The 20629-nt window shown below is 37.9% G+C and overlaps 3 protein-coding genes across 3 annotated transcripts in view; all 3 read right to left on the reverse strand.

Annotated features, from left to right (window-relative positions):
* LOC107684153 (transmembrane protein 235-like) overlaps window positions 1-506 on the reverse strand; it is a 4987-nt gene extending 4481 nt beyond the window's left edge. The window contains exon 1 of the mRNA XM_016480364.1: window positions 335-506. Coding sequence (XP_016335850.1) covers window positions 335-506 — 172 coding nt within the window. The remainder of the gene's footprint in view (window positions 1-334) is intronic.
* A 792-nt stretch (window positions 507-1298) lies between these two features.
* On the reverse strand, window positions 1299-3988 carry LOC107684154 (baculoviral IAP repeat-containing protein 5.2-like). Its single transcript, XM_016480365.1, has 4 exons — window positions 3752-3988; window positions 3542-3651; window positions 3246-3363; window positions 1299-1509 (listed from the first exon to the last, which is right to left on the reverse strand). The coding sequence occupies exons 1-4, from the start codon at window positions 3857-3859 to the stop codon at window positions 1417-1419; spliced, it is 429 nt and encodes a 142-aa protein (XP_016335851.1). The 5' UTR covers window positions 3860-3988; the 3' UTR covers window positions 1299-1416.
* A 928-nt stretch (window positions 3989-4916) lies between these two features.
* On the reverse strand, window positions 4917-15089 carry LOC107684083 (fascin-2-like). The gene is made up of 5 exons (XM_016480248.1): window positions 13960-15089; window positions 7084-7240; window positions 6721-6842; window positions 6441-6608; window positions 4917-5665 (listed from the first exon to the last, which is right to left on the reverse strand). Exons 1-5 carry the CDS (start codon window positions 14777-14779, stop codon window positions 5460-5462), a joined length of 1473 nt encoding a protein of 490 aa, XP_016335734.1. The 5' UTR covers window positions 14780-15089; the 3' UTR covers window positions 4917-5459.
* Between the last annotated feature and the right edge of the window lie 5540 nt (window positions 15090-20629).

Consider the following 20629-nt stretch of genomic DNA (forward strand, 5'->3'; position numbering starts at 1 on the left):
GGCGCCAGAAGACAATTTAAATGCGCCAAGAAAGTTACAGAAATTAAGACATGGACATTAATTAATTAAATTTTTTTTTTAAATGCTCAGTTTTAAACTAATTATTGGGCTAGATGTTGTATTGTGGGTGCAGTCTCTATTCAATTATTTATTTTTATCCAACTATTCCAGGTAAAGTCCTGGAAATCAATTGGTCAAATGAACTACACGCACAATTTAAAGCCCAAGATATTCCAAAGGAACCTATTAAAAATAATAATAATAATCGGACTATGATCAAAGCCAACAGCTCCACACGGTAAAGACATGAGAATGAAAATGAAGGTCGACATACCATCTGTTACTCCCCAAAGTCCAGAGTTAGTGCGCGCCGGGTCGGTGTGGTTTGCGCGTTTGTCCTCGATGATGTACCAGTATTCAGTCCCAATGGCGAGCGCTAAAGAGCTGAAACTGAGAACACCCGTTAAACCCCCGCCGACGACCACGAAACCGTATGTAATTTTCATATCGGTCAGAATATATTTTCGATTCCGATTCAGGACCATCCAAAAACTATGCTGAAAACCATACCATTTGGCTGTGCGACGCGATCAGATTCCTAACTGAAGGGTCCCTGGAGCTCATGGAATAAATCACGCGCGCTGCCCAACAGCTGGAATAAGTGATGTTGATTGTCCATCCAAGATGCCAATAGCATAAGATGACATGCAGGGTGTTATGTTATTACTAGAAAAGTTGTGGTGTTAAAAGAAAAGGTGGGTTGCTTGGACATTTATTCCTCACCGGTGTGCGCAGTCCGTGTCCAACTAACACGGAGCGCAAGATTACGCGTGACTGGTACAGAGGAAACATGACGTACAGTGCATAACCAACACCCTCCATGACATTATTCAAACATCCTTTTCACAATCAAAAAAAACAAAACCACTGAATTCCCAAGTGTTAAAAGAAATAAGTCTCACTATAAGAGCAATTTAGACAGTGTAATATTTTAGAACTGAGCTGCCATTATCTCAGTAACTAGGCTACTACTGACTTCTCCTGACCTGAACATTTTCTGATATTTCCAGGTTTTCCCATTCCCAAGAGAGAAAACTCATGTTACAGATACAAGTCATTTTTTTATTTCATTTTTTATACTGAACAGACAAACAAACAAAAAGACTTAAAGAACAAGAAATAAGGCTGAAAAATGTCCCTAAAACATTTTACAGAGGCCATGGGAGAGTTTTTTCTATTAAGCTCATTTTAAAACAAATACTATATAAGAAGGAAGAATGTGTATCAATTTCAACAGGTGGCGTGACATACAAATTTCATCCCAGGTAACATTTAAAAAAAGAACATACAGCGTTCCATGACATATAAAGGAAAGAAAAGAAAACTAAAAATCAGACCACAGCTACATGAAACTCTTCACTCCTCCCCCATCGCAGTCTGGATGATCTGGGCTCTCTTGATCTTCACTGCCTCTTCAAATTTATCAATCGCCTGGCTACACGATTTTTTCTGAAAGATTACAAAATCAAGAAAAATATACTGATATTCAGCTATGGAAACTTGAAAGATGCACTTCTGTTGCAAAAAATTGACTTGGGACTCCAAATAAGATGTAGTTTGTCACAAAGAAATATAAATCAAATACAACTATCCACATTACTCATTCATCTATTAGGGAAAATTAAGAAAAATGTTGAGAGGTATTTAAAACAACAGGTCTAAAAGTTGTTTACATAACGATCAAGGAAATTCCTAGAAATAAAACATATTTTAAGTATAATAAATTAAATGTCCCGTAAGAGTGGTAAGTTTATAAAACTAAAGCATAGAATATACAAAATGCTAACAAAAGGGGTTTGAGACTTCACTTTAACTCTTGATCATATCTAATCGTTTTATTCACATCATAATGCATTACAATGTTATACAGATTTCAGGGAAGTATTTAATATATATATAATTTTTTATATGCAAGTAATACAAGTATAACTTATACTTTATATATATAAGTATTTAGTATTAGAGCTGTGCAATTAATCGAAATACAGTTTCGATTTCAACCTCCAACGATTATGAAAATACAATAATCGAGATAAAACTATTATTGTGCCCTATTCCTCCCCCTTTCCAGCGGTGTGCTTTCATTCCTCCATAAAAGCCCAAACTTCATGTGCAGATCAGTAAAATCATGTAAAGTGACTTTCGCAAAATGCAAAAGTTTATTACATTTATTTGTGTTTTTAAAAGTGCGAAAGAGAACTTGTGCTGTTCCTCAGGAGGCTTTCTGTGCACACACTCAGAGACGGAACAGAACACGGACATGTAAAGTCACCTTTTAAAGTAGGCTGTTAAGCTAAATACTTTTACATTATTATTATTTATTTTATTATTTTAACATGTATGAGTTAGCCTAGTACTCTGCTGTGGTATTGAGAATTGTGAAATTTTGCTGGTATCTAATATGCAGACGTCATTGCAACCTTATTTACAGAAAATACATCTTGTTTTGGTCAAGTAGCCCTCTCATAATAGTGTTAAATAATTGTGATTACGATATTAATCAAAATAATCGTGATTATGATTTTTGCCAAAGTATATATATTTTTAAATCTCATCCAATACAGTCACCTGATGGACTTTTGATTCCTTGCCACTGTCACTTTTGGCTTGCTGAGTAGGGGTTTAAGACAATTAATATTCAGTAATATTATTGATTCAACTGCATTGATACTACCAGATGAGAACAAAATTTGAACTAAATTAAGATGGATAATTACACTAACTTTGCAACACTGAATTGAATGAACATTGAACTTTGAGCTAAATAAATGACCCTATTGCCTTCTGCAGAGCTGCTTATAGCTGAATTTAACTTGTTTCGATTGATGAACTTTGCAAAATTGACACGGGCTATTTTAGTATCATTGAGGTACTATTATATGAAGTTTATTATGATTATTTCAAGCAACAAAAGTCATTTTATGGTTTTAATTTTCTATAAAACTCTGCATCGACACACATTGACCTGAACTCAAACACTAAACTAATCTGAGCTGAAGAATGACAATTATCTTCTGTGGAACTGCTTTACAGCCGAAATCGAATTTGTTTTATAATTGATGAATTCTACAAGACGGACTTTTAATGTTTATGAATGTGAAGCTGCATTGAAATAGTTTGTATTGTATAAAGTTCTATATAAATAAATGTGGCTTGACATTTTGTGTCAGTAAGCTCATACTTACAATGATAAACTTCTGTCTCTCTTTCTGAAGTTTCAGAAACTCCTCCACAGTCAGACTGTCCACAGTCTTCTTCAGCAAGATAAAATCACAGGTAGGAGAATGTGTTTTATGCTCATTCCTGATAATACAAGAACACCACAGCACATCAGAACAAAATGCACAATAACCAGAGGACTTATGACATTTCATAAATCAAATAACCCTGACTTGCAATCCGCGTCTTATTGCATTACAGAGACAAAGCCTCTCTCAGCTCTATAATGCAACAGTGGAAAGTTGAACAGACATGGACTCACTCAGGGTCATCCTCAGGTTCCCATCCTTCCAGCTCTTTCAGACAGAAGAAACACTGCGCTATATCTGGACTATTGTCCGACGGGGTGTGAATAAATCCAGCTTTGGCCATCTACAGAACCAAAAAAAAGCAGTATAAAGAGGAAAAAAAACTCAATTTCAGCAACTACAAAACAACTTTTCTGTGTTGACGGATCGAAGGGATTACTCACGTTTTCTGGAGTGCAAATGCAGCCCTCTTCAAACGGCCAACCAACGAATGTTTGAAGTCTGTTCTCATAAAAGTACATTTTAGTCTGGTCGTCACTACTACGATCCATTTTCTTGAATATGGAGAGTAATATTAAAATAATAAGAAAGAAGACCGAGATACTCGCGTGGCTTGCTTGTTGTTGTCTTTTCTTCCGGTTAAAGTTTAAAATTTAGAGCGCGAGTTATGATTGGCTACAGGATGTAACTTCCACGCATGCGCAGATCGAGAATATCCTACGTAAATACGTGTATACATTAGCATTATTAACTTTATGATCTTATTAATAATATAATAAGATTAATAATAAAGTAACTTTCATTTTATGGAACACGTCATTTTTTCTCTATCTCTTTTCTGCAGAGACTGTACTGTGGTTTATTAAAGCTCTTTGGTGAACTGGCCAATATGTTTTTGTGTCTAGCTCATAAGTGTTACAAGTTTGTAAGGCACATGAGACCTTTTCATGTTTTTTGATAACTGTTCACAATACTTAATGGAATTTTTGAAGGATTAGGTTGTATCTTTACAAAAACTGTTTTATTCGTTGTATATAGACACATAGAGTGCACTGTTGCAAACTTTGTAAGTGGGAATCCTATATGAAGGACATGTCAGTTACAGTATTTCAATGGAAACTGGTTACCAAGGACAGTTTCAACAGGCGTCTGTTCTGAAACTGTTTAGCAATAGCGTACAAGTATATAATTATTATTGGGTTTCGAATTTTTTATCATATTGACTGCAGCTACCAGCAGTTTATTTTTGAAGCAATGCAAGTCTTCACAAACAATGCTGGGTCATCTCGGTCGGTAGTAATGCGAGCTGTGTAAAGCACACAGCAACAGCCAATTAAATTCAGAGCAGAACAATCCATTTGTTTTATCTAACCCCAGGTTACAGTAAATGAGATTAATTCCTCCAGAATTAAGAGACAGGATTTTTTTTGTAATAATTCTAAAACCTTTCCAGATGGTCTTAAGAAAGAGAAAGCAAATAAATCACAGTAGGGAATAAAATAAATTGAATCCTGGTGGTACCTTTCATTTCTTGGTTGCTTGGCTTCCCTGTCAGTTACTAGTAACGTAAAGAAACAACAAGCAGAGTTCATTTGCCAGGCCTAAATATATTTAAATGCCATGTATGTCCATATATTACAAACACAGCAGTCTGTAACCCCAGAGAATAAAACAAGCTTCACTGGAACTGACAAACATTGACATGATAATAAATAATAGCATGAAAGACAAGACAATAATGGGTCATTAAAGTAAAAAAAAAAAAACCCAGCAGTAATGAATTATAATGTGTCAATTTGAAAACGAACAGAGATGTTAGAAGTGATCTGCCACAGTAATAGCATGCTTTGCAAGTTTTATGTAAGATCATAACCTCACACATTTTTCCTAACAGTGTGCAAAAGTGAGTTTATATGATAAAGGTTCTTCTTATGTTTGAATTATTTTTATACAGCCTCATTTTGACTATACACCAGAAATGGTTAATAATACATACGCAATTCTGAATACTGACTCTACATCAAATGCTGACTGATGGGAAAACAGATGTTGAAATATGAAACCTTAATTGTACCAATTTATTTTTCTCATATTTGTAAATCCAAGAGTTTAACACAGGTGAGTGACAGTTCCTTAAATGTCCACATGGTGTCAGTATTCCCAGAGGGAAGAGTTGTCTGCAATCTCTCCATCTCCTTTCAGATTGCCTCCTTGGTCTCCACGCAGATATTTGCCGTTTTTGCCCCTTATAGCTACCCGACCATGCTCTAAGAACTCAAAGCAGAAATCTTCAGGTGTGTCTCCATCAGTGCACACCAAGCCACTGTTGGACACATACCAAAATTTTCCACCAGCACCTGTAGGAAAACAATGCTGGTCAGCTTCTTAACATACATGACTTGAGTCCTGGTTAATTTCTGACAAAAATGCCAAAGTGCTAAAAATTATATTTAAATGTTTGTTGCATATTTAAAATGCTGAATTTTGAATTTCACTATTTCGTAACATTTGGTATATTTCATAATTGTGTATTCTACTTTTATGGTTATAAGAAAATACTGTATGTAGGTAAATCAGTTCCACCTGGTTAATTAATAAAAAATATTTTGACATTTCTGACACTGATTACATTTAATAATGACTTAATCAAGTCAGGTTCAATTTAACTACAAGCTCACAATCGTTGTATAACTGTGACATTGCCTGACAAATCCTATTTTAATATCTATATTCCTATTTTTTCATCATCTAAAATTTGTTGTATTTCATAATTCTAGTTTTATCATTATAAAATTACATTTAATCAAGTCAAATTCTAGAAGTTCGTGAAGGTTGTATAACTGTTACAATACCTAAAAAAGCTCTCTTTTTATCATCTAACATTTGGTATACATAATAATGTTGTAAAATATGTAAGAATAATCAAAAAAAGGCTAAATATATTTATTTTATTTTTGACATTTCTGACAACTGCTTACAACTTAACAGAACTCATTGCCAGAAGCTATTTTTGACCTTAAATACATTTCCAGGAATTAAAAGCTGTTAATTGCTTTCCAGGAATCTGTTTTAGGAGTTATTACAGTACATACAGATTAAAATGATTGACAATGTGGCTGGATTAAAACTCACCTTTAATGTGGTATGCACCGTCATTGAACTGCAGTGTAAATATATCATAGACTGAACGATTGGCGTCCAGTGTATTAGAGTTCTTGTGGTGGCAAACATAACCATTCTCTCCCCTCAGGATCAGAATGGGCCTATTGATCAGCTTCAGAATCAACTGCTCGTTCTCACCTGGAGGAAAAAACAGGGTGACATATTGTATCATTATACTTTTTTCAAATAAAATTGGATTTGATTTAGATGTTTTGATTTGATTTGTGGGTAGTATCAAGTATGAACTCACCCACAGAGTCACTGACTGCAGCAAGCTGGCCATTTTTCTTACTGCATACGTATTTTCCATTGCTGGCTCGCAGTGCCACCCGTCGACCGAGCCACACTATGTCAAACATGGTGTTGGCACCGCTGCACACAGTGGGAGATTGTATATATAAGTGTTAATAAAACATATACACCCACTGAGAACAGGAGTAAATGAAATGGATTTACAATTTCTGTTATTTTACCACTGTGTTATGGATGTTATGGTTGCATTTACTGATTGTTACATAATAGGACTGTTGCTTGCCCTCATGCCATATTTCATATAAGTGGAAAAGAATGATTTTTCATAACAGAAAGTTTGAAATGTAAAGTTAAATCTTACACTTCCGTGGCTGTTGACTGGATGCCTCCATGAGCGACAAGCGTCCAGTAATTCCCTTCGTTAGTTCTGAATTTGCACTTTCTTGTGTCTTTATCAATTTCCATTTGAAATGTCTCCATGTCTGTCTCATCGTCCTGATTGGCTGAGACACTCACTCCTGTTGAAACACATAGAGAAACAAAAAGGACACAAGACAATTGTTATTCGATGCTTTTAATTTAAAACATGCATATATGGGGGAGCAGTGAATTTTTGCTTATTTATTCAAATAATGTTCAGAATGAAGCTTTGAAATTGTGCCTCAAACACATATTATTAGCAATCCTATTTGACATTTTAGAAGTCAGTACATTTTCAATTAAACATAAAAATGACTTAAGTCAGATTCAATTTAACTATAAGTTCTTGAAGGCTGTATGACTATAACAACACTTGAAAAAGCCCTATAACTTAAAATTATATATATTACATGAACATACTACTGTTCAGAAGTTTGGTGGTGGTAATTTTTTCTAATGGTTTTATAAGAAGTCTTTTATGCTCACTGATGCTACATTTGTTTGATCAAAAATACAGTAAAAACAGTCATATTGTGAAATATAATTTTAATTTAAAATTACTGTTAATCAATTTCAACATTGTAAAATGTATTTTATTGCTGTGATGCAAAGCTGAATTTTCAGCAGCCATTACACCAGTCTTCAGTGTCACACGATCCTTTAGAAATCATTCTAATATGCTGCATTCTAATAAAAAATAAAAAATAAAAAATAAAAAATAAAAAAAGAGGACTCTTTGATGAATAGACAGTTCAGAACAACAGCAAGAGCAAACCCAGCCTTGTATGTTGTATCTGTTAAACAATCCGCTAAAATGTATCCACTTAAACAAGATAGCGTGTGCTTGTCCTGAACTTTCCCCTAGTTTGGAATCCTGAAAGGAGACAAAGCACCAGCATGATTAACTTCACTGCCACGCACGACAGGCATCAACCTGACTTTGAGCCCTGTTCTGGTGCAACGTTTACAGCGGACCATGTTTATTTAAGACTCACATCTATAGTTAATGGAGCCCAAACATGTCGCTCTGCTGTCTATAAGCATCCTTTATTTCAATGCAAGATCACTGATGTTTTGAAATGAGGAGGTTTACTCATTCAGTCACGATGACAGATTCATTCCAAATCACTGTATTATTTGTAACATTTACACAATAAGACCACTGGCTGTGTTCTGAAACATTTTTTTAAATATCCAAGCCATTAATCTTGATTAAGCTATTGGGTTGTAAAAAATGTAGACTTTGTGTGTTTCTATTAAAAAACCCTTGTGTATTTTAGTCTATGTACCAAAATTATATTCATGCATTCTTATTGGCAAACAGCATTTCACTATGCATCTGCATTACCATTCAGTGCAGTAGGGCAAAACCACTTGTGAATGTATCTTTCCCATTGCACTGATAAAACCTTGTCATAGAAACCATGACCTTGGCAGGGTCAGAGGCCTCGCTGTACCTCACTGGGTTTCTATGCCAATTAGTCCTGGGACTTTGTCATGGCATTCATTAGTCCAGAATTTAAACTGTGTTCAAGAAACATCTTAAAATCATGAGAGTGCTTGTTTATTTGTAAGTGGCAAAAGTAGGGTCAGTCAATTAAAATTTTGTTTAGGCTAAGAGATTGTTTAATAGTTTTAAACGTTATTTGCTATTTATAAAAATTATTATTTAGAATTAAACATACATGTATGTACATTATGATTCAAATGTTTGGAATAAGTAAGATTTTATAATGTTTTTGTGTCAAAAAAATAAAAATAAAATAAAAATACAGTAAAAATAGTACTATTCTAATTTAAAACAACTGTTTTCAATTTGACTATACTTTAAAATGTAATTTATTCCTGTGATGGCAAAGCTAAAATTTTCAGCATCATTACTCCATGATCCTTCAGAAATCATTTAAATATGCTGATTTGGTGCTCAAGAAACATCTTATACTTATTATTAATTTTAAAACAGCTTTTGCTTAATATTTTGGTAGAAACTGTGATACACTACCATTCAAAGTTTGAGGTAAGTAAGAGTTTAAAAACAGAAGAAATTAATACTTTTGTTCATCAAGGACACATTAAATTGATCAAAAATATTACAAAAGAATTCTATTTTAAATAAATGCTGTTATTTTGAACTTTGTATTTATCAAAGAATCCTGAAAAATGTGGCATGGTTTCCACAAAATGATTAAGCAGCAAAAACTGTTTTCAACAATATTAGGAACCAATATAATATATTGGTTTAATGTGGTACAATTGAATTATTTGGTTTAATTTCAAAATATTACTTTTTGAATGTATTTTTTTTAATCAAATAAATGCAGCCTTGGTGAGCATTAGAGACTTCTTTAAAAAAAAAACATTAAAAACCCATAATTATTTAAAAATTTTGGTAGTGTAAGTAATTTAAAATGATAAAACATTAAAAAAAAAATTAGCATCATAAATGATAAATAAATAAATAAATAAATAAATTGTATTGTTTATTTGAGCTTCTTCAGAGATGGTAACCAACTTTTTGAGATCTTCAAAAGCTTTTGAAAATAAGAAGAAACAAAACAGTGTGTCCAAACTTTTGTCTGGTAGGGCAAATAAATTATTCAACTTCATGATCAAGCGAAACCAACAGCATCGTTCAAGATGCATCAAACAGATTGTCGTGGCTAAGGCTGGATGTATCTGAAAATATCCCTTGATCATTTTCTTAAGCCTTTAACAGGCCAGATCCTGCACCTTACCCACTTCTCCCTCCACACTGTCATCCTTCCTGCCCGGCTGCCCCTCCCCTTCTAATGCTGTAACCTCTCCTAATTCTCAGTATGCAAAGAGGCACAAAGCTGCACTGTAGGGCCCAGTAAGCAGCTTTTTGGAGTAGCGTATGTACAATCCTCCAGCTCCAAGGAAAACCAGTCGGGAGGCTGAAGTAATACTATTGTTTCGACGGGACTCTGCAGGGTGCCTGAGACATGCTGGGAAAGAAACCAGGCCTATCAGCAGAATCTGCCACCATCGATCACTCCATCATGGAATGCTTTTTTTTGCTATGATTTAGGCTATCTGTGTGCTTGTGTTTCTCTCTCCACCAGTCATTTTCTCTCACACTGCATGGACTATTTTTACAATTCATCTTTGCTATCAATAGACACTACCTGGTCTTACTTTGGAATTTAGTTCTATAATCCGATCCCTAATGACTTTAAGTGATAGAAATATGTGGTATGCAGGATTAAGACAACACGGTGTTAGTGCATTGTTTTTGTTGGAACCAGAGTACAACTACAGCCAAAGCCGCCAAAAACAAAGTCTAGCTTCTAATCAAGACAAAATCAGGGATAACAAAAAAGAAACAGCTTCACATGTTTCTCTTTCTCAGATCAGACATCACCCTGCTGCAGCGGTTTCCATTTCTGCGGCCCGTTACACTTTATTTTCCAATTTCACGTCTGACTCTGCTTTAGTTTTGCACCAAAGATAGAAGAAGAGAGGCCAGCTGGGGCAGGACACTCTATCTCCTTTGTTGATCATTCCTCATCCACGGCACTGTGATTACTGAGCTCAATCCTGAACTCCTGCGAATGACCTCACTCCCATCACAAAATGCTCCCTCTCAATTTACCAACCCATTTCTGTGGAATGGTAACAGTACCCAGAGACAGAGACAGCAAGAGACAGCAAGAGGGCCTTCTCAAAACTGGGGCAAGTAGATCGCTGCATGCGTACCAGGTCAAATACCTACTGGAGAACACAAAAAATATACGGGAGAACACTACAAAAGGTGACTACAGAATGCATAGGTTTTGGTTTAACATGCATGTATACAGTGGGGTTCAAAAGTCTGGGGCTACATTGAAAATAAAATAAAATAAAATAAAATAATAAACATCTGGTGTGCATGCAGCTCAAGTGCTGCTGTCCCAACGCAGAAAGGGGATAAACTAAACACATAAACTAAAAACTAAAGGGATTCTGAAACTTATTTTAATTTTTCAATTCAACTTTCACTCTTGTTGATAATACAATTTGTCATGAAAAATTGTATTCAACTATAATTATGCAAAATATAAGCATTTCCACTAGTGGTCCCAGACGTTTGGATCCCATTCTATGTGAAAATGTCTACTTAGAAATATTTGGCCCAAAACTAAAGCTGTGATCTCCAAATGTACCAAGACAGCCACTCTCAGATTAATTTTTAATGGTAAAGTGATGCCACAATATACTGTCTCTCATTTTGTTAGCTTCTTTCTTTCTTTCTTTCTTTCTTTCTTTCTTTCTTTCTCAATATCTCTTCCTTTGTGCTCATCTCCTTTTCACCTTCCGGGCCGGATTAGAATGCTCCAGGGAACACTGTGGAGGTGACGAAGAACATGGTAACAGATCCACCAGTCTGAGTGGATGCCATCTTTCCGACTCAAGTTTGTGTGCCACACAATATGCTCCATAGCTGCTGCAGAAAAAGTACACCACGACAAAAGCAAACTAATAAGCGTCAGCCAATAATAGCAATATTTCTGAAAAACTACCATGCAATGTCACTACTCATTACTGATTAAAAGATCATCTGTGAGTTTGTGTTGCATCCCAGGGCGAGAGGCCTGGGGCTTAATGAACGTCAGACCTGCAGAGCTGGTTGGCAGTCCTGTCTGAAGTCATCTCTGGTTCCCTTCATCATGTAGAGACTCTCTAAAAGAAATGAACTGCTTCATCCATTAGCAAAATTACTTTACCTAATTGCTTTTTGCACAGAATGAATTTGCAATAGATGGGGAGAGATGCTTCTCGTTCATTAAGAACAAATGTTCCATCTGGCCTGTGTAATTTTCCCTGTCTTTTTTCACCCATAATGAAATGCCTTGATTTTTTTGGTAATATGTTGATACTTGATGTTTCCTAATGTTGAATCGACACCGAACCATTTGAAGCAAGAGAAACACACCATGTAGAACTCAATAAGAGTCATAATGTGTGACTCAAACATCGAACCTCTTAATTTTGATAACAATCCAGAGCTTTTGACTATGGCTTCAGCTACTTACATTTAAGACCTCACAATTTATTGGAGGATTTATATAATAGCTGCCTTGCAACCTATTTAGCTGGTAAAAATAAATAATATTCTTTGTGCTCTCAGTTGGTTCCTGGTGTACATGCTTTTCTACCACAAACTAACTTTTCGAATGGCGTTAAATGACTCTATCCCATGGGTAAACTAAACTGACAATACAACATCATGTCCTCTTTAGGGAACTGCCGCTAAAATCTTTGATTTATGATCTTTTAAAGGTGACAATGACAAAAAAGCCACCTGTCCACACCCATAATGCATTATATCTCTATTCATTGTGATTTTGTGCCCCGATCTTTCTTCCTCCTGCCTGTCTTGTACTCTTTTCTGTTGTATACTTTCACACTTTCCATTGTCTCTTTTCCCCCTATTGGGTTTTTTCGCCTGTCGGGCCAAAACCCAACTGCTCCCAAAGGACTCTCTGATTTGCGTCCCCATTGTAGCCCAGTGCATTGCATGGTCCCCAGATAAAGAAATGCGGCGGAAGGCTTGTGTTTCTGAAAGCAGACTCCACCATCATTGAAATGCCCCTGTCCACTCAATTATTTATCACACCTTACCACTAGTGTGTGCATGCATGTGCACATGTGCATGTGAGTATATCAGAGCATATTCTTCTTATCTTTTATATAAAAATACTGACTAAAAGTGTATCACTCTGTAAAAAATGATGCGCAAATATGTGTACATCTGTGAGAATGAGCATAAGACCAAGAGAGAGAGAGAGATGGATGAGTGTACTGGAGAGGACAGGATCTGTTACTGACCCAGCTTCCTATGGTGGATATTCAAAGCCATTCAGTTTCTCCAGTAATTTATCTATTGCAGGTGGCTCAAAATGCTTACCAAGAGCTCTGCACTGGAGATAATGGATAATGTTACAGCATGCAAGATTTACATTATACAACTTAGTTGCTCAGTCAAGACAGGAAACTACAATTATGCAGCGTGTTTGTTAGCAGAGCACATGGCCAGCGAATAAAATTCGGCCATGTCTGGCAGATTAATATTGGCCTACTCAGCTGAAAAGACAGCTGCCGTATATTATTTCTGTGAGGTCACGCTCATGGGTGTGACTCAGTGTTCACCTGCTCTCTAGGCTAGTTTCCATAGATTTGACTATGTGCTCATAGTTTGCAATGCAGCTGCAATTTTGCATGCAAGTTATTTTCATGAACTGGTGTGCTTGCATATAAAACACTAATGGTGAACGAAACCGATGTAAACAACAATGCAAATCATACTCAGACTACTAAAATCCTATTGTTTAGCATATTATTTAGTCTGAAAATTTAATTTTTCACTGAATCTTTCTAATCTTTCACTGAAACTTTCTACTTAATAGATGTAATGAAAACTCACATCTGTTACACAAGACGCCACAGGAGTGCTAAGGGATAGGGACAAACCTTATTTTGAGAGTTCCCTTGAATCATTTTTGAAGGGATAGTTAATTCTGCCATCATTTATACTCTCATGACATTCCAAACCTGTATGACTTGCCTTCTTGTGGAATGTAAAAGATGATATTTTGAAGAACGTTTCAACTGTTTTTGTCCATACAACGAAACTCAATATTGTCCAAAACAACATTAGACCCTACCGAAATTCATTGTACAGAAAAAACACAAAGACTTAGTCATACAGATTTGGAAACGACATTCACCCAATTCTACAGCAAAAATGAGGCTAGTCGCTGAAGCATGTGGTCCTCCTGTAGGGGAACGCCAAAAGAAATTCAACTAGCACACTTACCTTGTCTGATGGAAACAAATCTGTTGTTGGAGGCCTGAAACACCACTTGCGGATGGCTTTCCTCAAGATCAAACAGCTCATCTTTGCCAGGTTTGGAGCAGCGTCCAGAGCGCAGAGTTCCAGTGGGCCCCATGGGGGTCAAGTACTTCCCCTCACAGTCCTTGAAGGCCAACTTGCCTGATTTCAGTTCCAAAGTGTAGCCTGTCCCACGACCATTTTCAGAAGACAGTTTCCCATCATTGTTCAGAAAGCGGCTGTCGCTGGTCTTAAGACAATATTTGCCATCCATGTACACAAGAGTTAAAAGAGCATCCACACCCCAAGGGATGTTGCTGTCCACAGCAATCTCTCCCTCTGGAGATGCTAGGTGGGCATAGCGTTTGCGGGCCACACTGAGCAGATTTGCCTGTGGGTGCAGGGCCAGGTGCATGGCCCATAGTTCTGCCTCACCAATGGTCTGAGCAAAGCAAGACAAGTAGTCCTCTGAACCTCCGAAGAAGCGCAGATATGGCTCGGACTGCAAGGCCCAGCGCCCGTCTGACTGTGCCACAATCAGAAAGCGGCAGTCGTTCTCTTTGGTTTCAGCCTCACAGCTTACCTTGCCATCTTTGTCGGAAGCCAGGTAGCGCCCCAGGTGACTGCGCAGGTAAATCACCTGACCGTCCTGCTCATCCTGCTCCAGAGTCCAAATCTGCTTCTTCTTTAGACTTGGAGCTGAAGCGTTCACCTTGAAGCCAAAGGCCTCTGCTGTTAGATAGCGATTCTCGTAATTGATAAGCCCGAATTGTAGCTTGAGGGCTTTACTGCCATTGGAGGGCATCCTGGCTTAAAACCCAGATGGAAGCCAGAGAGTGTTGAAAGTCCAGAGAAGAAGCTGAACAGCAATGTTAGCTCCCCTACTTGTCCTTATTAATCTTCTTCCTATTGGGGAAGAGTAAAGTGAAGTCCACTTCACTATAGGCTCCTTAGTGTAACTTACTCTTTTCAGATACAGGTCTTAACTTTCTTTAGTAGGCTGCTCCTAAGTTCCTCTTTTGGTTTTGTTCTTGGTCCTTGGACTCTCCGCTTGGTAAAAATGGCGTTTTGCTCCCCGGAGAGCTTGCAGAGGCTCTGGAGATATTTCCCCTTGTGTTTCCTAATCAGATCAGATTATAATCAAGAGACTCAGCACCTCAATCCAGAGAGCCACTGACGTCACTCTGATCCCAATGGTTCCTTTTCCTCTGTGCCTCTTTCACTCGCTTCCTCTGTCTCATTCCCTTTCCTTCTCAATTTACCTGCGATTTTCTGTCCTCTCCAGTGGCTGCCTTTGGGATTGTGCGACTACTGATCTCTTAAAGAGATGCTCAAGACCGAGTCACACTATTTTACTTCTTCTCGATGCTTTACTCGTCTCAGTCCTTCAGTTTGACATCTGATTAGTTTGTCTCCTCCTTGTCCTCTTCTAAGTCATTTTACTTGAGTCACATCCTCAGAACTTGTATGTCCCTTAAACAGGCAAATTGTTCTCCTCGGAGACCTCGAAAAATAGCTGCATGTCTGTGTGCAAGGTGCCCACTAAGATGCCAGGCCAGCTTGTGCCATGACAACAAACGCCACCTGAAGTACAGTGCAGCTTTTCAGGTCTACTTCAACACCTTTTCTACCTCCCTTTCACCTGTTGTCCTATCCTCTTATCTTTCTTTTTCTACGTCCTTTCTCCTGTCTCGCTATATTGGACGTATTCTTACACTAGAGACCCTTTATAGAGGCCCAGTAATCCACCCGTTCTATAGTGCTCCTGCTTTTGTCCTCCTCCCCAGTCTCTAACTCTTTGCTGATGGCGTTTTGACACAAAGCTGGGTAACCAGAGCCCTCCCCCAGCACCAGTGGTAGTGGCTTTAGAGGGGGATCGGCTTTCCAGTGTACACTCAAGATAAAGTTACATGACTTCTCTGATTCCGAGCTTGGTGGGTCATCTTTATTACGGCAATGTGTGCATGGGTGTGTGAGTGTACTTGGAGGTAACGAACAGATGCTTATTCAAAGATGCCTGACATGTAGCCATTGAAGACCAATTTACTGTTACTGAACACATCTCTCTAGCTCATTTCCAGTCACATAAGTTGTTTGCTTATCATTTCACTAGCCGTGTTGCCTCATGTTTGCGTAATGCTACACATATTGTCGATCCATTTCAAATCCCAAGCATGTTTGTTCAAAAAACAGTCTCCTCCACAGGCCCCTAATCTGCCTTTCAATGATTCAACTCCTTTATTAGACCAATCTAATCCACAGCAACCCCAAACCCCTCCTTCCTCTCATTTGGCGCGTCTTGGACACAGAACCTTCCATCTGTCAGGGACTGACCGCTCATGGGACGGGTAAGCCTGAACCACACACACACTCACTCTAAACTCTTCTAAGCACAGGAACAATAAGACGTTCATTTACCGTTATTGGCTTTGACAAATATATCCTTTGTTTAAGCAGAGATGTTCACCTTATACATGCACTATGACCCTTACATTTATATTTACACTTTTACGTTGTTGTCAAATGCTTTGATATAATAAAACAAAGTACAAAAAATTGCATTCATTATGTTACAGTGAGCAGCTAAGGATTTAACTGCAAAATCCAGTCAAGCAGAACACAGTACCTCTGTACAACTGATGTGCTGTCAGTGGAGTACTTGTAAATCATTGTATAATGCCTCTGAGAGTCAAAAATAATATCCCATTAGGTTCAGAATAAAAGCCGAATTATCACACACAAAACAAGTGTTTCTATATTATTAAAAATCAGTAATGGAAGCTTCTTTAACCTTGTCGACTTTAACTCGAATCAAATCTCCCTTCATTTAGGCTTTCTTCAATGGGCTGAGAGCTTGTCAATTGCAAGCAATCCCCTTAACAGCCTGACTGACAGTTTGGAGCTTTGCACTTTCAAAGAGAAAAACTATCACGACCTGTGAGCCAGGTTAATTCTCCTGCCTGCAAATAAAGTGACACTGAAGTTCACATCACTGACCATATCTTTTTCCACATGTCTGAATGAAACCATGAATGAAGGCTGAAGAGATAGGAGGTCTCCAGGTATATGAACATGTAATGTTGACAATATGCCTAATATGGTTGACAATATGGCTAATTTGGAAAGCACATGTTTCACAGTACCTACCCACAGAAAACTATCTGAATGAAAGGAACGTACTAGAGTGTGCCACCAGAGGGAGGCAGAGTAGCAGAAATTTACCAGAGACATGAGGAAAGTTTAGCATTATAAGGTTTTCTACAGTAATCAGATTTTTTTCCTCTCACACATTTCAACCCAGAAATGTCTGGTTTTCTCTCCTGCAATGTCCCTAGGGTCCATTAGGAAGCCTATAATCTTTCAAGATTAACCACAATATATTCAACAGGGGTGAAAAATGCAGTCCAGTTTGCATGTTGGGAAGTCATACTGCAATAGAGAACCATCCAAACAATATGAACAGCAAGTAAATAACATTAAAGACAAATTATACATCACATGAACTGTCTGGCTACTAATACCCTGAAGTCCATGTTTGGGCCCCTTAGTGTCATTTTTACATTTCATTACTACAAGATTTGTCTGACAGTATTATTTCGGCCCCCGGTCCCCATTCACCTAACCACAACAACACTATTACCACCTCTTTTATTTTTGTTGGTATTCAGCTCACAAATGTATTCCCGTGGTCCATTACCTAAGTCAGGCATGACTCTATGCAACACAGTATTGTGTGTGTCCACGCATGAGTGTGTACATGAGTGTGCTTACGTGTGTGTAGTGTGTCTGGTGAGGTGGTACCTCTTGATAGGCAAGCAGATGTTTTTGGGAGGCCAGCGCTGCCAGGTTGAGTCTGAAATGGTTCTTTAGAGACCATTACCCAGCTCCTCTGATGGCAGTCAAATAGCTATCATTACTACGCAGCCTGGGGAGGAAGCACGATTGTCAGGGAGAGAGAGAGAGAGAGAGAAAAGAGGGGAGGGGGTGGAAGGAGAAAAAAGCTAGAGTTTAAAAAAATGAACATTTCAGAGTTAACAGCCCCCCAGCTTTTTCTACCCTATTAACTGCAATGCTGCTATTCCCCTGCTCTGTCGGGAGCAACTCTGCCATCCCCAATACCACCAATATACGTAACACCCTTCTTTCTTGCGCTCCTTCTTCTTCTGTCTCTCTCTCTCTACCTGGCCTCTTCATCATCCCTTTCATTTTCATCCTTTACTCCCCGCAACCTGTGATCTTCTCTTCCCCTTCTTCTCTCCTCCAAATCATCCTTTCCACACCCCATGCTCAATTTTTCCCACCCTCATCTGCTCAACTCTGAATTCTGCGTCCTTTGGTTCTGTAACCTTGTTTTATCCTGTCATTAGAATAGCAATACCATATTTCAGTTAAATTGTGGCTGGGGTAGGTTGTGGGGTTTTTTATTTGTATTTTTCTATCTACACTAGTACTCAACTGAAATGAAGTATTTTAGAATTACTTGTACTTGTTTTTCCTCCATTGACCTAATTGCTTCTACTTGTATTATTTTTATTTATGTTTTGATCAAACAAACTTCTCTGAAATGAATAAATGTTAATGTAATGTAATTTCTCTTTATTTTTATTTACACATGTAGAGTCATTTCAATTTTTATTGTATCTGCTTGTAATTGCTTTCTCCCTTGCATTAAGCTCTTCTGCTTTATTATTCTCGTTTATAATTCACTTTGGATAAAATGTACGCTAAATGAATAAATGTAAATGTAATGTATTCTATTTATTCTTTTAGCATAAGTAATCTGAACAAAGATGGAGAAATCCAGACCAGATCAGCACAGGGTTGATGGCTGAAGATGCTACCAGAGCTTTAGCTTACAGCTGTGGTAGCCATGCGGCTGCGTGTGACCTCCTCGTCCACCACGGGAGAAGCTAAATTGTATGTCTGCTGCATAATTCATAAGGGGTAAACGGGAAAGAGCACCTTCCATCAAACGCAGTCCTCGAGCTGACCTATAGGTGTCACTATTGCTTTGCACGTTGACTTGTAGGGCTCACCAGAGTCCCTTTTTAAGAAAATAAGAGATTAATGCTCGGTTTGTCAGACGTGGTGCCTCTGTGACTGTGAGCATGATGGGATTATACTCACTTGACTATTTTTAATCTTTGTTTTATAGCCCCCCTCTGCAAACGGGACCTTCTAGTCAAAAAAAAAGTGCGAAAGAGGAGTCAAGCGGTTTATAGCTACATCTTAACAGCAATTAAAGGTGCACTAATATATACATATAAAGAAATACAATTAAAATGATTTACGCCCACATGAGAAGACTTCAGTCATGTCAGTTATCTAGAAAAAAAATTCTGCATGGAGCAGGTTGCTTCCTCATGGGCACCACCATATTGTGTCATGCAACTGACCAGATTACTACTCCTACTACTACAACTAATAATATTGTGTTGACTTTATATAGAGAATTAATCCTGTGCTCAAGAAAAAACAGAACAAACCAACATACTACAGATAAAACAAAACACAGCATGAAGTGGCCACATTTAGTAAACAAACTTCATGCATCCAGGCCAGTAGGTGTCAGTATAAAGTCCTTATGAACTCGATGAAGTTAAATGTTTAATTTTGGTTGTGACGCTAACAATAATTATGAACTTACTGGATGCACCTTTAAAAGTCATCAGTGTAGGGCAGGCTACTACATAATGCTTCAGACGCTTTTATAATCAAAGGTTATTTTCCCACGACTCTGTTGAATTTATAGTCAAAAGGCTAGGGAGGCTTGGCGCTAAATATTGCCCTCAACAATTTGGTCTTTGTCTGTTGCCTTATTATTACAACCTAGAATAGACCTATGCTTCCCCCTCAATAGTGAGGTATTTTTAGATTTCACATCCGTCTATTCAATCAGGCAGTTTATTTAAGAACATTTCATTTTGTGCGTGGGCTAATTGACACATCCTATCAACAGGGCCCATGTAAATTTCATCCTAATGTAATCAAGCTAATGGTTTATGGCCTAATGGATGCAGATTCTAAAAAGAAGATGGATGTTTTATATACAATTTGCACCTAAACTTCGGGCCGTTTATTTTGCTGACAAGAAAATACTTCCCAAAAAGGGACTTTGATGAGAAATGCTTCATGAGGCAGTCACGGCAAAACACGTGTGGCAGGAATGAGTTAACAACGGAGCTGAATAAAGAACTGTATGAAACTGCCAGCCAATCCGTATTGAGATTAACACTTCGGGCCCAGACGATTGGCTAGAGCGGATTCAATGCACGTTCGTTGATAAGTACAAGATTCCTGGCCCACGTGGGTCGCGTTACCGTTGCGGAGCTGCCATTGGCTGAGAGGGCTTCGCGGAGGCCCTCCCCCGCCACGTGATTGGCTTCACACTTCTCTCCCTCTCTTGTTCTCCGTCTGCGGAAATACCCCTGAGCGAGTTGGGAGTCAGCTCGAGCGTCTTCGGCTCGTTGCTTCGCATCTATCAGAGAGCGCGTGAAACTATCACGGCTCTGACATTTGGTGCCGCATCTCTTAACAACCTTAATATGATTTCCTTTAAAAACATTATTAGTAGATATGATATTTAACTCTATATTTTCCGCCTTTGCCTGTCTGGAAACACCATACGTGAAGCCCGGGGTGTTTTATTTCATCC

This window comes from Sinocyclocheilus anshuiensis, unplaced genomic scaffold, assembly GCF_001515605.1.
Source record: "Sinocyclocheilus anshuiensis isolate Anshui unplaced genomic scaffold, SAMN03320099.WGS_v1.1 scaffold553, whole genome shotgun sequence".
NCBI lineage: Eukaryota > Metazoa > Chordata > Actinopteri > Cypriniformes > Cyprinidae > Sinocyclocheilus > Sinocyclocheilus anshuiensis.

Bases quoted from the DNA above. Each gene is read 5' to 3' on its own strand.
- LOC107684154 (XM_016480365.1), bottom strand. From the start codon at position 3,859: ATGGATCGTAGTAGTGACGACCAGACTAAAATGTACTTTTATGAGAAC. The intron at 3,364-3,541 runs GTGAGTCCATGT...TTGTATTATCAG, and splicing joins GAACCTGAGGATGACCCTGA to GAATGAGCATAAAACACATT. The intron at 1,510-3,245 runs GTAAGTATGAGC...GTAATCTTTCAG, and splicing joins AGAGACAGAAGTTTATCATT to AAAAAATCGTGTAGCCAGGC.
- LOC107684083 (XM_016480248.1), bottom strand. From the start codon at position 14,779: ATGCCCTCCAATGGCAGTAAAGCCCTCAAGCTACAATTCGGGCTTATC. The intron at 6,843-7,083 runs GTAAGATTTAAC...CACTGTGTGCAG, and splicing joins CAGTCAACAGCCACGGAAGT to CGGTGCCAACACCATGTTTG. The intron at 5,666-6,440 runs GTGAGTTTTAAT...GTTTTCCTACAG, and splicing joins CGGTGCATACCACATTAAAG to GTGCTGGTGGAAAATTTTGG.